Raw genomic sequence first — 16,458 nt, forward strand, 5'->3', positions numbered from 1 at the left:
AGTGCGAGTCCTAGAAAACAATTGTCAAGCAGGTTCTCACATATGCCCGTACACACGTAGTAAATATGCCCTTAGGAGGTATGTGCCATTAGGAACCAAAGTCCGTCATATTTAGAAAATAATTACATTTTAAAACACTTCTATGTTGCGCTATTGCTTTTTGTACTACAATAATAATAAAGTAATACTAATTTACACTCGTTGCAGAGTAACAAAACTTATGCGGCAGCACGGAAGATGTGAAGGAGGTGCGGTGGGGTTCTTTATTCTCGAGTTAACTGTGGCACGGAAGACGGAGCGCAGGAAGGGGGACCGTGTAAGGGGAAAGGTTCCCTTTCCCCCTGGGGAGGGGGGGGGGAAAGGGAACATGTGACTCGCAGGGTTATGAGTTTACATCCCAGTTGAGCAGTCGACTCAAGGTTAATAAAATAAGTACCATTTTGTTCGAGGTGAACAGTGGCTATCGTTGGGAAAGAATGATTCCCTCTATAAGCAATGTGGAATTTCCTCAACTGGCTTAAAACTACCAAAAGAGACGATTGCGATCCGACACCCAAGTCGGAGACCCGTTCTGTCTATAACAAGTCTTGCCAAGTTACGATCTTCAGCACCAAGTGTTCACATTGCGGTGGATACACAAACATTTACAGCATCTTTCTGTTACTCCCTCACACTACCGCTGTTACTCTCCCGCGTCATGTCTTTTGCAAGTGAGATAATCGAAGGTTCGCAGTCACAGAACGGGAAGGGCGGCATCACACATCGTCAAGTGCAACGGAAAGCAGCGACATCGCTATCGTCGCCCATCCGCCTCGCACCTCCTTTGAGAGACACGTGCTTCAGGTCGTAGGGCTCCACGTACTCGAACGGCAGCTCGTTAAAGATCTCCTGGGCTCCCTGCAAAACGGAACCGATGCCAGCACCAACCAATGTACATAGTGCAGTATTTTCATTGTTTAAGTTGTTGTATGTAGTGTGTAAAATGAACTGCATGTAATATTGGACAACGAAATCAATCATAGATACTTTATTTGTCACGCGCGTGGTGTCGATCGCCGGACTGGTTACAGCCTTTGGAGCGGTTTTGCCGATTTCGCCAGATCGGCCCGGGACCGCCAGATAATGTTGTAAGCCGGATAATTGCACGCCGAATAATTAATCGATGATCAACTGTATATATATAAATATGTGACCACCCATCAAAGCACACTTGAAACAAAGAGGAACGAGATGCTGGGATGTGCGTCGCACCCGAGAGACGTTGCCGGTGCCGGTGAACACGAACGTGATGGGGCCGATTGATTTGGGCATGAGCCCCAGCGCGATCTCGTAACCGGCGTCACGCACTGCCTGGATGGCCTGGTTGCTGTTCCTGTAGTTGTGCGCCATGCCAATGTGCTGTCTCAGACACAAGGCGACACACAACATCGACATCAATGCAGGGGCTTGCGCTAAAACAACATGCATTCCCCCAGCACACGATCGCTCCGCATGTGACATTACCGTTGTCGTGACATCAATATTGTGCGATTCTTGATGCAAGAAAACCTGCATTTCCGTTGATGTGCTATGAAGAAGGGTCATTGCTAGAAACGTTGCATGTTATATATGTTTTAAGTTAGGAACTATGTGTTGAGTCTTTGGTTGCTTGTGCACCACTACGAATGCAGCAGTATGACCAAATAATGCATTTCATTGATTCTAAAATGAGTGAGCTCAACCACAATAAAGTAAAGTTCTCTTTATTACAAGTTAATAGTGGAATTTAGATTTTTTTTAAAGTTGTACCTACTCATTCATAATTCGGAAACAAATTCCCAAGAATGTTCTTCTTGACCTCACCAATAATGATTTCGTTTTATTGATGCCTGGCACTATTTGTTTATAGATTAAATCAACCCGCTCTTCCTATATATGATCCTCAGGTTGTGGGTATATTTGTGGGTATATTTTAACTGCTCCATCCAGGATCGACAAGTGAAAGCACTGGTGCTGGTCTGTTCCATGACCACATGTGCATGCCAATATTCAAAATCCCCTCTCCTGTACCCAGATTACTGAGCGGTGTGTGCGTGTGCAACATTCTCACGATGAAGGGCGTGTGGTGTCCCAGAGCAAGCAGGCGCAGGCCCAGGCCATGCAGGATGTTGATCATGCCTGGTGCACAAACAACAAGTCAAGTCAATTTTATTTCTACTTACACACGTTACGGCTTTCTGGCACAAATCTGCCACTCAAAGCGCCATCACATTACTACTTAAACTTAAACATTGAATCAGAATCTTTATTTATCCTGGAGGAATCCGATTAGCTATGAAGCTATTTTTCATAGATGCCCAGTAGGGGTGGGTCACAATAGAAAATTCTGTACAATAATAAAATATATACACATAGCAATGCAAGCGTTTCACCACATTGCAGCGAGGGGTATGAGTAATTGGGATAATAGGCAGGCGAAGAAAATTATGAAGACAGTTGGGGCGCAAGGAAAATAGAAGTGTGTGCAGAATAAAGTAAGGAAATCTCGAGCGCACAATTGTTGAACGGCAGGGCGATGGGACAGAAGCTGCATGGAGATATGTCGCTAATTAATAGAGTGATGCCAGGTGGGGAAGAACAATGAGGGGGGGGCAGGTAATTGGAGAGTTATTAGGAGGGGAAGGCGTGGTGGTGGAGCAGAGTTGCGGGTTTAAGATGTTTTTTGTTCATGTTTTTGTTTTTTGTTTGTTGCGGTTGCACCCGATTCAAGAGCTGAATGGCTCACAGGGCTATACCTAATAAATGAACTTGAACTTGAACTTGGTGGGAGGGGTTTAGGCACGATGGCGTGCTGGTGGCACATACCCAGTTGTCACATGCCCAGGTGGCACGCACACGGGACACATTTTGACATTATAATTTTTGATCATAAAAGCAAAACAGCAGATTTAGTCGGTTGGCGATTACATCATAGGCAGCTTCACAATACAGAAAACCACGGTAAATTTCAAATCACCCTAATGACACAGTATCCCATGATATAACTACTCAACTCATGATATAAATGCTCTGATACGTGCATTGTCTTCTAAATGTTTGCATTTTGGTGTTCTCTGGTCTGATACTGGTGAGACTAGGCCATAAAGAAGGCTGTCTCTGGTGTAGGCCAGACCGTTTCAAGACAATGCATATATTTTCAGAGCATGCTTATTTGCATGTTCACCATAAACACGTGCAGTTAATACAGTCTTGATTCCTTGAAAAATGTATCTATTTGGTGTTTGAACATCTAGACAAAGAGCAAGAATTTTGACACCTGTTTTATTGCCAGAAAGGGTAAAAAAATAATTTTTCAAATTAAATATCATCTTCCCAAACAAACATTACATTCTTTACTCTCCAATATGAATTAAAATTCCTTGCAGCAAATCAATCTGATTTGGGCCACGATCTGATGATTTAGATCTGCAGTCATTCCAAGTCCCCCAATCCAATCCGACAAAGAAAAGATGCAGATACAATAAAAAACAATCACGTTCACCCTGTCGAGACACGCTGAGCATGAAAAGACTGAAATCCGTTTCGTAAAGTCCTCAAGGTAAATGAGATGGGTGTGCATAAAAAAATCTCCGCAATGGGCGTTACCTGTGAATCCAGCCCACTTGCCGAAGGCCACAACACGCACTCCTTTGGTGTCCACCATCTTCTCGTAATCAATCAAGCGGATGCCCTGCAAAGCGAAACCACATCATTATATTATGGTCTGAGTAGGGCACGTCGCAAGAAGAGATGGTGGTGGGCACATCGCTAGAAGAGATGGTGGTGGGCACATCGCTCGAAACTTCCCTAATTTGTATCACTCCTACCTGCTATGTGTCTCACAGACATCACTTCCCAATACTCTGTCGGTGTTCACCACGTCCCCAATTTTGTGCAAAGCGCCTTTTCGAGGTTCTACTCTGGTCTAACGAACAGTGAGCACACCGGACTTGCCATCCAGAGGTCGCTGGTTCGTTTTCCTGACGTTGCAGTTGAAACAAGGGGGGGGGGGAAGCATCTTTAATGCCCCCCCCACCGCCTGTATTTACCCAGCAGTGTAAATGGACATATTGGCGGTACATCGTTGCAGCATAACAACAGACCGGTCCTCGTAAAATAGTCCGACGATGTCGCTGTTGCCCTTGAGTGATCTGCAGACTCTCCATCAGAAGTTGCAGCTGCTTTCCCATTTGAACGTGTGGCACCAGGAGTCGTAATCTTTTGATGCCACCAAGAAATTATTTCGGAAATGAATCGAGGAACAAGTCCGACCATGTCTAGGGCACGAGTCAAATCTCGCCTTTGGAACACGGAGCAGCCAATTGTCATCAGGCTGGGTGCTACACGGCAACAGACTGTGAAGCTTTGTGTTCAGCCACTCGTAGCATTTATCTTTCGACTGCTTCTACATCACGAGAACTGATTTTGACGCACCCCGCAAAATTTTCTGACCAGGGTTGCAAATCGCAGGTAAATATTTATTGCCAAAATTTGATTTTTTTTTATGCCGGTGTACTGCCAATATGTTCAATGGGTACAGCCAAGGCGTGTGGTGGGGTGAAGTGTGGGTACACCTTGCCTCTTCCAAGACATCTGGCCAGCGTGAAAATGTAGGCAAAATACCCTCTAGAGTTGGTTTATAGAGCTGGAGGCCCTTCTGGCAGCAGGTGCATGTGCAAGATATTTCAGGCCTGCACCTTTTCCTCCCTTTGTGAATTGATCGTTTCTTACCTTTGCAACCACCTCCTCCAGCAGTCCCATGTTGGCCTCCTGCGCCTTGATTGTGTGGGAGAAAAAAGCGTAGGTCTTGTGAGGGATCAGCTTGCCATCCGGGGGCCTCTTTACTCCCAGGATCAAGGTCGCGTCCGAGATGTCCTCCTGCAGAATGGCTCCAGCCTTCACATAATCCTGGAGGGACAGAGATATGTGGAGACAGTTACAATGACCAACGATTGCGAGACTCCCCATCTGCACAAAAAAACGTGTTCTTTTAAGCATGTTAATGTCCAGTTCCAACAGAAAACTTGATAAAAAATGACATGAATGTCATCAAATTCTAAGACTGGGACTTGAATTATTTATATACAGAAGAGTCCAGAGCATATGTTCGAAAATGGAGAGAAAAGCTGCGAAGTAAAACGAAATTAGAGATGGAAGTGAACACTGAAAACAAATTTGAGGACTTTAAAAGTAAGATAAATGTCTTTAGGTCAACATTGGGGGAAGGGTTTCACCTATTGTAAACCTTAGCGAAGCTCAAGCAGAACCAGAAGCACCACGGGAACATTTTAAAAGAGCCATCGATGAGAGACAGAGAGAGATGCACAGGGGCTGACTGTGAAATATAAGGAGCATCGGGTGAGGATTCAAATGCAACAAGCTGCAATTAAGGGAAAAAGATAAACTGGGGCGGTTTGCATCTACTATTTAAATCCATGAGCCAGTCGTCGACATGTCTATTGAAGGGGTGTGACTCGCACTGTGGACTTCCCATAAAATGTTACAAATGTTATCGATCCAGGAGGGATGATTCGACCTCTCACCAGAATTTTCTCTCCCAAAATTCTTATGCCGAGCCATGAGTTCTCAGATTACAGGGCACTCTCAGGGTACTTAAAACATTGCTTGGCTGCCTGAATTCGAACTAGGCCTTGGCAAGGTAAGGTAAAAGTTAAAAGGTAAAAACAACGAGCCTACCTTTACCCTACCTTTTACCTTACCACAATACAATCACTCTACCCTACCTTTTACCCTTTAGCAGGTAAGGTAAAAGGTAAAAAGCAACGAGCTTACCTTTACCCTACCTTTTACCCTTACCCCATACAAATTACCCGATTACAGGGTAATTACCAGAGGTGGGACAAAGTCATTGTTATGCAAGTCCAAGTCGAGTCGCAAGTCATCAAATTCATGACTCGAGTCTGACTCGAGTCCAAGTCACATGACTCGAGTCCACACCTCTGGTAATTACTAGGGTACTACTACACATGAAAAAGGTTTACAATGGTAAATGCTAGGTAGAGCGCTTTATTCATATAGAATACTCTCGATGATTCCAATTTTACATGCTTGTCGTTGTTGTTGTTGTCATTGTTGTTGTCGTTGTTGTCGTCATCGTCGTATCCTCAAATCTTGTAACTCAATTTTAACTCACTTCCTAATGTGGTATCGACTGCAAACTTGGTATAATTATGTCATACTGATGGCAATACTATATTCTATAATTAAAAATTTATATCTATATTTTTAAACATTATTTTTTATATGTTATGTTTCGGCTTGGGTCTAATTGTCCACGCTCAACTGACGTTGGCTGTAAATCACCACGGTCCCTTACGTTATGGCAAGTTTCGGGGGCCACTTCCTGGAGTCGTGGAGTTCTGCCATTACTCGTACATTTCATAAAAGCGTGTTTAAAAAAAAGTTTTAAAAAATATTACTTATTAAATGGAGGCCACGGACTGCGCCACGGAGCTTTTAGCGGTAAACAAGGTACCGTATTTACCGGGTAATACTTCGCACTACCTTTACCCTACCGGGTAATTCTTCCAAGCTACCTTTACCCTACCCTTTACCTTACCCCTTGGCATGTCGACACCTTTACCCTTTTACCCGGTAAAAAGGGTAAATTACCTTACCTTGCCGAGGCCTAATTCGAACACAGAATCTCGGTGCTATCAGCTTTGAATTATGACCTCTGAGCCACCTGACCACCTCAAAATATGACAGCAGTTTAGAGAGCTGGTTTGGCACCACACCAAAGTTATATTTATAGACGTCACTGCTGAGAACACCCACCAACAAATCATATCAGGCGACAGTTGAGGAACGAAGACTCTCAAAGGGACAACCACTCCTTTTCCTTCCTCACAAAGTGGTACTCATTTAATCTAATTCAAGGACACTCATTGTAGTAGTATGCAGGGACACATTAACATTTCTTTATTCTTAGTAAGTTTATTTTTGGTAATGTCTATTGAGCTCAGCTTATTTTTCAATTAAACCTAAAAAAAATCATTTCGAATCTTGCACTACAGTTACACAGATCTGGGCACGCTTATTTGTGAGCTGTGTGGCGAGTTTCGCAATGAACAGTGTAAAAGATTATGATGCGTCCTAGGATACGTGGACACAAAAACATATTTACCGGGCATAACAATTAGCAATGTATTGGAGTGACGATGTAAGTGGCGATGTTCCATATCTTCGATGACAACACTCCACACGTTCAAACTCACAGAGGAAAATCACGTAAACTCACATTGGCATGTATGGCCCGGCGGTTAGAAGGTTGTACCAACACTGTATAGCCGGCGGCAGTCAACATTTCCACGTGATTGGGAGCCAGGGGCGCTCGCCTCTCCCACACGTTGACATCTTCCCGGCGAATCGCCAACACGGGCTGGTGCCGCGTTTGCTGGGAGAGAAGGCGCCGGCCACCAGTGCCATTGACAAACTGGAGACTGCGCCACATCTTCACCCCTGGTTTCTGCTGCAAAGGCGAATCAGGAGTGTGTGGAGATGCAGTCAATGTAAATCCAAAAACCATCTTGCAAAGTTATATTAATCATCTACGAACTGAAATAATCCGTGCCGCACAATTCTAAATTAATACCCCAAATTCATCCGCTGAACGTTCGAATTGCACATGTACGTTATGTCTAAATAAATGACAATCAATATACAGTTGATCAATAACGAGGTTTTCAAGGCTCAATGAATAGCCAGACAAACGGGGTGGGGGACGGACTTCATACCCAACCATATTCACGCAAATGCATAATGATCGTTGCTCCCAAGGGAAAACTTGTTGGTAGACCGAGACATCGCGTTTGTTCCTTTATTTTTCGATTTTGTTGGATTATATTATCTCCCCCACCCCCCTGCCTTTCTTCCCTCTTCCTCCTTTTACATGTAACGTTCTGACTCGCCCCTACAGAACATTTGTGAAAAAGAGCTTTATAGCTCATCGTATTCCTCCAGTATACTCTTGATTTGAAGCTTTCGTGACTTCAGGAATCCATACTCTTTGGTTCTTTCGGCAAAGTCACGTAGGTATAAAAATAATAGATCACGACGTTTCGATCGCTACACAAGCAATCGTCATCAGGTGGGACAACCACAGCAAGACAAAACTGCTGAAGTAGGCAGTAGGCAGTTTTGGCCGACTTCACCAGTTTTGTCTTGCTGTGGTTGTCCCACCTGATGACGATTGCTTGTGTTGTGATCGCAACGTCGTGATCTATTATTCCTCCAGTATAAATAAATATCTAATTCTGATAAATCCGCGACACACGATTGCCGCCCCCACGGGGGCGGGATGGTGGATCAAACCTCCCCCTAAAGGTATCATACCCAAACACGCAATACTTTGGTTCGTTGCGCGTTTGCTTCTCACATATGCCGTATTTTCCCGCATATAGCCCGTATACGCATATAACCCGCAGACGCATATAACCCGCAGACGCATATACCCCGCAAAAATAGAGTTTTGTGTAAAACAAATTTCAGATAGCCCGCACCTCCATATACCCCACATGCATTCATATCTTTAACGTCGTTACCGCAGCTTAATTCCATCATATTAATACGAAGTTTACATATGTAATACATTCCACTATCAATTGTTAACATTAAAATCATAACATGCACAAAGAAAACAAACTAACCGGATACGAGTGAACTTAAAACAGTAAATAAGTAACAAAAGTAAATATCCAATAAATAAGTAACACATAACTGGTAGATAAGTACCGTAAGCGTACTGTTAGGCTTACCAGCATTCGACCTCACCATATTACAGCTACTGGACCGGTTGTTACCCCTGTACAGTTTTAGCACTGGTAGATTGCGCACTGCGCAGACAACAGCGGCACTACAGTAACGCCATTGCCTCCTGGCAACAAGGCCATTGGAAGTTTGGAACAAAGCTTATGGTCGCGACTGTATAGTGCTCAGCTTATAGCAGCGGTCTAAGGGACTCAGCAATTATGATTCCACGTCTGGTAGACGGTTGCTAAGGCCCTTCCCATTGTGCAATCCATAGCCTCAGCTGAAACTTTCGCACCCCCCTACAGCCACTGAAAGTATTACGGTAAACAAAGTGCGCCCACTTCAAACATTGTCGTTTCATTGTACAAACAATTCGAATCATTAAAAACGTAATAACATGTGCAATTTTAGTGTGAGTGGTTTATTCAGCAGTGCTTTAGTCAAAGGTAAGTATTGCATAATGGATAGTCCTACCATGAAAACATTAAACGAGTTATGACATGTCACACGTGTAAAATATTTAAGGGATAGCCCACACCTCCATATACCCCACAGGGTCTTGTTTTGTTTGTACAAAGTGGTATACCCCACGGGTTATATGCGGGAAAATACGGTACCCCTGTAAAGACTGTCCGGTTGGGTTCATATCAAAATAAATAAATGAACACAATAACGAAGTCTTCACTGTCGCTGAGAAAAAATTAATCTCAACGTTTTGGATGTGACCCTTCTTCTTCAAGGAGCCTGAAAAAAATATATAAATACCCACAATTGCATTAATAGCTCCCGTATTTGACTTAACCTTTTAGTACAGTACCTGCCTCAGAGGTACATAATATAGTTGTTGTTATTCAGGTGAGTCTAATGTCACAGTACACAACCCTGTTTCTGGCTGTTTGGTTGAACTGTGTCCTTCACACATTGTTCGAATTCACTAAGCTGTGGATATGGTGCCATGGTGCCATGGAAGGAAAGTGACATGATTCGTCACCCACTTGGTGGGCTGTGTTCACTAAAAGCTGTAGCATTGCAACCTCGAGCAGTTCTTGGCACGTAAGCTGGACACTGGCGTGTTACCATAAGCTTTGCTAACACTCCGCTCATAACGGTGGTTAGGAATGAGTTCCTCCATCTTTATTGCAGGATATTTATTACATGAATTTATGTTGTTGCAGATCGTTGCAAAGAAAAAACAAATAAATAAGCAGACAATAAGCTTCCTTTCCATAACGGTTTCTCCACAAGATAAAAATGTCTTTGACACATCCCGTCAACCACACAGCCTTCTGAGAGTCACTTTGTTCAGCAGCATATTGGCCTAATAGAAGTAAACTCTAGACCGGCCTTAACATCGAGTGTCCACCACCAGCAGAACCAGGCCCGTTTAAACCAATGCTGGCGAACTGCCAGGTGTACAGGGACAAGGACCCCCTCTATTAGACAACGGACAATAGTTCAATGCAAAAAGCAAAACCATACGATCGAAATCCGTAATTTCGATCGGATCATTGGGGTTTATTAGTAATAAATTGGCATTTTGCGATCCCCACTGCCACTGTGTAGCATATTACTATGTGCCAGGGACTCTGAGATGATAGGACAATAGTCTGAGTCCATAATTGGCAATAAGTAACGGCAAAGCAGTTATAAGTGACTCACATAATTGTGCGCAGTTGCGTATACAGTAAACGACTTCCCTGAAGGCATTCACCTTCAGCGAGCGCGATGCCGATCACACGACGCGGTTCGAATTCGACCCTCGATCGATGGCTGCGCCATCGCCACACACGCATCGAATAAAAAGCAAGGGACAAGTCCTTACTTACTAACAACTCCTATCATGTTTCATTGCTGGAGGGGTTGCCCCCCCCTACCTAAAAATCCTGGCTCCGCCAATGGATGGAATGAGACAAAGAGTGAGACACTGAGAGAGATTACAGAGACAGACAGACACAGAGAGAGCCAGAAGCAAAGACATAGCAACACAAAGATGGGGAGGGAAAGATGACAGAGAGATACAGACAGGAAGATGCTGACAGATACAGGTCCTTTAAAACTGGGAAAGAGCCATGTTAAGACAATGTATCTTCATCAAGAGGCATAAACAGTTTAGCACAAGTACCGTACAGCAAAGGCATTAAAAAGAAACTGCTTATCATGAGGCTCAAGTTGGCTTCTTATTTATTCACTGTTTCTTCTTTTTTCAGTGTATTATTCAGCCTCAACTACACCACACATTTAAGGCTAAACCCAACTTCCACCATCAAGTGAATCCTACATACCCATAGAGAATGATTCACTCTACAGGTTACATGCATAATTTGCCTGACAACAGACATTTGAGGGTGCCATCAACTGGCAAACATGGCGCAAATGCCATTCTACTGATTAAAAGTTGCACAAGTAACTTTGTAATTGAAGGGTTTAAATCACATTGGGCCACTTATTTGTATGTACATGTGAAAACCAGGGACGTTTCTTCTACAAGGTCCACGTGTATTTTGTACAGTCCAACGTGGATTTGGAAGTCAAAGCAACTGGCAAAGATGCTACACGTGCCAACGTATCAATGTAATTTTAACAATGAGCGTTGCATTTGAAAGTATTCATTTGCATTGGGCCACTTCTCTGAACATATCTAAACAGGGTAGCCATCTATAAGGGATGTGTATATTTTGCCATTCCTTGATCGCACCTGGGCATCAATCACAATCTTCCATCTTAATTTTTCCAATCTTCCATTGAAACCGTAGCAGATGGTAATTTCTCCGGTAGAGCCATGGAAAGAGTTTTGAAATATTTGATCAAATAATATGTTAAATAGCGTAGGGGTATGGTGAATAGGAAGTGCTCTGGACCTGACCACCACCATGAAGATCCTTAATGATCGTGAGCAGGGAATCCGTGACCCCAACAGCATGAATAACCCAGAGCCCTTGCTTATTGATATAATTATAGGCAGTGACCAGGTCAATAAAGCAGAGATGTAATTTCTGTTAAAATTCCATACACCCCTGCTGTAGCAGACGAACGGAGAATATGACATCATTGTAGGACAGCCCAAGATTTGGAACCACATTGGGGCTCCACACATCTATCCTCAGCGTGCTTGTCAAGACAATGTTGAATAATTGCCAGGACCTTTCCCGGCACACTGAGGAGGGGGATGATCTGGTAGTTGTTGTAATCAGTGCAGCCCCCATCTTCAAGAGGGGGACCACCAGGGAACCCTTCCAATCCTGCAGAATCCATCTTGTGGTCCAGACAGTTGTAACTGTCATTTAGAGCAGGATGTGCAGAATAGCCACCCTCCCTCAGCAATTCACTTGGGAGATCAACTCTGCCTGGAACTTTCCTGGTCTCAGACTCTGGACTAATCTTCGTGTTCCTCAACAGATGGCACATCAGCCACCCACTCACAGGGGGTGGCTTCTTCCTCCGATATTTGACACACAAAGACACAAATGTATGGACACGGAGACACGACACACATACATGGTGGTGCACGACATGGAGAAGACACGGAGAGACATACACAGAGACAGAAGACATATACATACACGAAGACACACACAGACAAAAGACATATACATACACGAAGACACACACAGACACAATAACTCCGGTGTTACTCGTGTTCTCAAATGCCCACGTCCTGTTGAGCTCTTTTTGCATTTATTGGTTAATATGTAAATAGCTATGAATTCAACACAAGGGCCAATAAAATTTCAGTTGGTTAAATCAAATCATTTTTAAGGCAGTTAAAAATAATAATTGTGCAGTAAATTGTAGTCATGTTACATGGTTTATTGCTCACGACCTGCTTACATATATTGTACCCAAAACAAATCATATAAAATGTGCAGTTGGATATACAAAGTAGTATAAATAACAGAGGTCAAGGGAAACGTTTTAAATTTGAGTCCCTATAATGGGAAAATTCAAACTGAATAAGAAAAGAGTACGAATTGTGAATATGTATGCATGATATATCTTCATATGCAGTAAAGGAGCGATTAGAAAGTTGCACAAGGTATTTGATTGCTTATTCGAAGGTTACACATCGATAGCAATCAATTGGGCCTCTTTCACTGAAACCTGGGTGGAGGTCTGAGAGGTGAGGTGAGAGGTTGTAAAGTGAAAATGTGCAGCAAGCAGCGGCCAGATGGAGAGTTGACTTGTGTACGCGATCTGCTTACATTTATGACCAACTCATAGGAAATCAGAGGGCTCAAAGAGATATAACCCCTTAACTACAAAAAATATGTTTCTTTTTTTTTAATACCAATAACATTTGGCATATGTGCCATGTTTGCCAGCTGATTTGTTCCGCAAATCCATGTCGAGCAGGGTGCAATACACATGGTCCTTGCAGAGGGGCACATCGTGATTTAACCCTTTTAATACATAGTTACTTATTCAATGTTTGATGGTTAACTAGGCATGCATGCAATGGTTGCCAGCTGACCGAGGTCGAAATATATGTGGGATCAGGCAAATTACCCACGGGAATTGTGAAACGAAGCATTCTCGGTGGACATGTACGAATCGTTTGATAGTGGAAGTTGATGTTAAACATGCTGTAGTTATAGCTGAACAAGACACTGACATAAAGTGAATGAAACACTAAGAGAAGAGAAAACAGCAAGTGATAAGTCGACTTACCATTCGCTGTTTTCTCTTCAGAAAGAGTAAAACCAATTCTTATATTCTGATACTGGCAAGAATGGTCCCTGTTGCTCGCTCATGTACACCGTGCACACTGCGCGGTGTCTACGGTGGAATTTCACGTACATACAACACCCTGTAGGAATGCTGTCCCGCCGGTTTCATGTGTAGTAGAGTTCACGACTCTTGGACGCCAGAGTTGGAGGCACACGGGTTTATTTCACACAGCACGGTTGTGGCATACAACACTAGAGGGGGTATCGGCCCCCTCACCCGGCTAGCTGGGGATACATGCGCTAGCTACTCCTAGCCTGCCTCCTAGTCCTCCACTAACGGGCTAGGGGAGGCTATCTGGCCCGACACTGGTAAGTCGGGCCCGGTACCCTGAGTCCCAGACCAGCTCTGACAGGAGCACCGGCTCTGGATCTCGGGACCACGCCGCTGGCTCGGTCCTGTTCGGCCCTGATAAGGACGGCGAACCAGGGGAGTCCAGGGCTCTAGCTAAGACGTCTTCAGTCTTCACTGGTTAGCTTAACATTCTCCTCGAGCCCTCCGACACATCCCCTTTTATACCCAACCCCCCCCTTGAGGGGTGGGGCCCCGGGGGATCATAACTCCGAATCAACCCCCCCCCGGGGTGCCTGGCGCGGACGTCGTAGAGAGCACCTCCCCGTGCACTCACGTAGCCCCGCCCACTGTGTTTGTTTGCCATAAGCTGCCATGCATAACAGGCTCTCTCTCTAACACCCCTACACATGTAATCACTCATCACACACCAAACGTATCGAAAGGCAATCAATGGGGAACGAACCCGACATTCATTTATTTGGCACACGAGACCCACCACTTCAAAGCGTCCCACAAACGATATTTTATCCTCCACCAACAAGCACCTGAGCTGCACTGATCGGGAACTACAGGGCAATCGTTTTGACCGGGAAAATCGGCGTTTTTTGCATGTTTGTGTGCGCTCAGTCACCTCCGTCAATGCAAGGAGGGGTCCCCCTCCTTTTGCTGCGGCTTAAGTGGCTGCTGTGTGTGCGTGTGCTAGCTACTGGCGAGGGCAGTGCTCCCCTACCTCTGTTTAAAGGATCAGGGAACGCACACAGCTCTCAACCTGTGGAGAGATGACAAGGGTGGAACGGCAGAGGAGGCGAGAAGAGCACAGCACGGTTCACCAATGACGCTCAACATCACACTCCACACATCATCACCCTCCCGCACATCGTCACATACTCCACATATGTATCTCCTCCTCCACACATCGTCACACTCGCTCCGCGGTGCCTCCACACGCACTGTGGAGGCTAAATATAGCCCCAGCAGCCCCCGTGCAGAGAATGTCAAGGCGCACGTGCGTCGAGTGCGAGAACGAGTCTCACCCGATGTACTGCCGGCCTAGAAGGCGTTTGTCTATGAACGGTCCCCGCTATCACTGTACTCTGCGCGCAGGAGCGGCAGTGGATTGGCAACCAGGCGCTGCTGCTGCTGCCGATTGCTCCACACGGGTCACACAGGGTACCCAGAACCAGGCGCCTCGTCCCTGCACCCCCTGCCTGGCGAGCGAAGTGTCCCATCTTACGGGACCCCCAATCTCATGGGACCCCCAATGTCATGGGACCCCCCCCCATCTCACGAGAGCCTCATCTCACGAGACCCCGACCCCCATCTCACAGGATTATCTATGGAACATTCTAAATTAAACAAATACAGCACTTACAGCTCCGCTCTCGGCACACAATGTTCACACCGACTCCCCTCGCAGGCACAACTCACGACATGCGAGTTCGCCGTAATCAGTTTTCTTTGCTCCCATTCGGTTACCGGTAATGCAAAAACAACCCCCCTCCCCCCGATGTTGACACCACAGCCACACCGAAGACGTCCTCACTCCTCCTGCACAGGAGCTGCGCCCGTCCCACCAACCCGAACCACGGACAGCCACGCGGCTCCATCCTCACCGCGCGTGATCGGCCACGCTGGAACCCCCTCGGCTCCTCCACGGCTCCCTCGTTCTCTCCTCCTCTCCCTCGCCGTGGCCCCGCGCGGCTGGGAGCGTGGGGCTGGGGCGTGGGGCGGGGACTCAGCTCCCCGTGGGAGGGTTGGGAGGAGGTGGCGGCGGCACTCGGCCGCGATAGGCGGCTGCTGGGGGCTTGGCTCGGGGCTGGCGAGTGGGAGGCGCGCGGCTCGAGCTCGACTCCGTGGCTCGGCGAGGAGTCGGGCGAGGGTGGTTGAGGGTGGCGGGGGATGAGGCTCTGGGTGGAGGAGGCTGTTGCGGCCGGGTGAGCTGCGCCACCTTGACAGTCTTCAATGACACTGACCACGCTCAACCAGTCTTACTCCACACGATCCACAACCCCGAGACGTGTCCACCAAGCCGGTTGTGTTGTCCTTACCCCGCACCTCCGATTAAGCGCGGTTGGCTACGTATGGTGCGAAAGAAGTTCGACGTACATACAAGCTCTTACACTCACTCTTTGTTTTCACAGCGCCGCTCATCCCCGCCATCCTGCCCGTGGTGCTGCCCTTATACAATGCCCTTGCTCTCTTTGTCATTGCCCACTGCCCTTGCCCACTGCCAGACGCGTGTCCAATGGCCAGTGGCGGTCGTGTACCCGCCCCTTGTTCACGACGGCTTTGGGTGGCCGCGTCTCTGTCGTACTCGTCGCCTCCCAGGGGACACGCGAATCATAAATAAACCAAAGCGATGTTTTTATCTTACCCGGTCGAGGCCCACTGAGTTATATAGCTCTCCTTTTTGTTTTAGAAGCGATCTGGCCACACGATTGCTCACCGAAGTGGCTTATCACGTGGGCATTTACAGGAGCCAAAGACTCTAAACGCGTGTTTATAACTTAAATGTTCTAAACGTATGTTTATAACTCTCAAACACTGGAGTCGAATGTTTATGATTGTGGAGGGGAAAACTCGGAGGACCCGGAGAAAATCCACACGACCACTGGGAGAGAGACAAAGGTCCCCGTATAGTATTAACAAACT

At 45.9% G+C, this 16,458-nt stretch overlaps 1 protein-coding gene across 5 annotated transcripts in view; it reads right to left on the reverse strand.

The window, feature by feature from the left end:
* Window positions 1-15,982, reverse strand: part of AASS (aminoadipate-semialdehyde synthase) — a 50,494-nt gene extending 34,512 nt beyond the window's left edge. The window contains exons 1-8 of one of the 5 annotated variants that reach the window (XM_078598611.1): window positions 15,420-15,982; window positions 14,537-14,575; window positions 7,280-7,510; window positions 4,750-4,926; window positions 3,625-3,709; window positions 2,090-2,157; window positions 1,252-1,398; window positions 819-897 (exon numbers count right to left, since the gene is read on the reverse strand). In XM_078598611.1, coding sequence (XP_078454737.1) covers window positions 819-897; window positions 1,252-1,398; window positions 2,090-2,157; window positions 3,625-3,709; window positions 4,750-4,926; window positions 7,280-7,492 — 769 coding nt within the window. In that variant the 5' untranslated portion in view covers window positions 7,493-7,510; window positions 14,537-14,575; window positions 15,420-15,982. Of the gene's footprint in view, window positions 1-818; window positions 898-1,251; window positions 1,399-2,089; window positions 2,158-3,624; window positions 3,710-4,749; window positions 4,927-7,279; window positions 7,511-8,795; window positions 11,394-13,584; window positions 14,000-14,437; window positions 14,576-15,419 lie in introns of those variants that run through there. The other 4 variants (XM_078598612.1, XM_078598613.1, XM_078598608.1 and 1 more) reach the window with 4 other exon arrangements.
* Window positions 15,983-16,458: the final 476 nt, after the last annotated feature.

Source organism: Lampetra planeri, chromosome 11 (genome assembly GCF_965212315.1).
Source record: "Lampetra planeri chromosome 11, kcLamPlan1.2.h2, whole genome shotgun sequence".
NCBI classification, from domain to species: domain Eukaryota; kingdom Metazoa; phylum Chordata; class Hyperoartia; order Petromyzontiformes; family Petromyzontidae; genus Lampetra; species Lampetra planeri.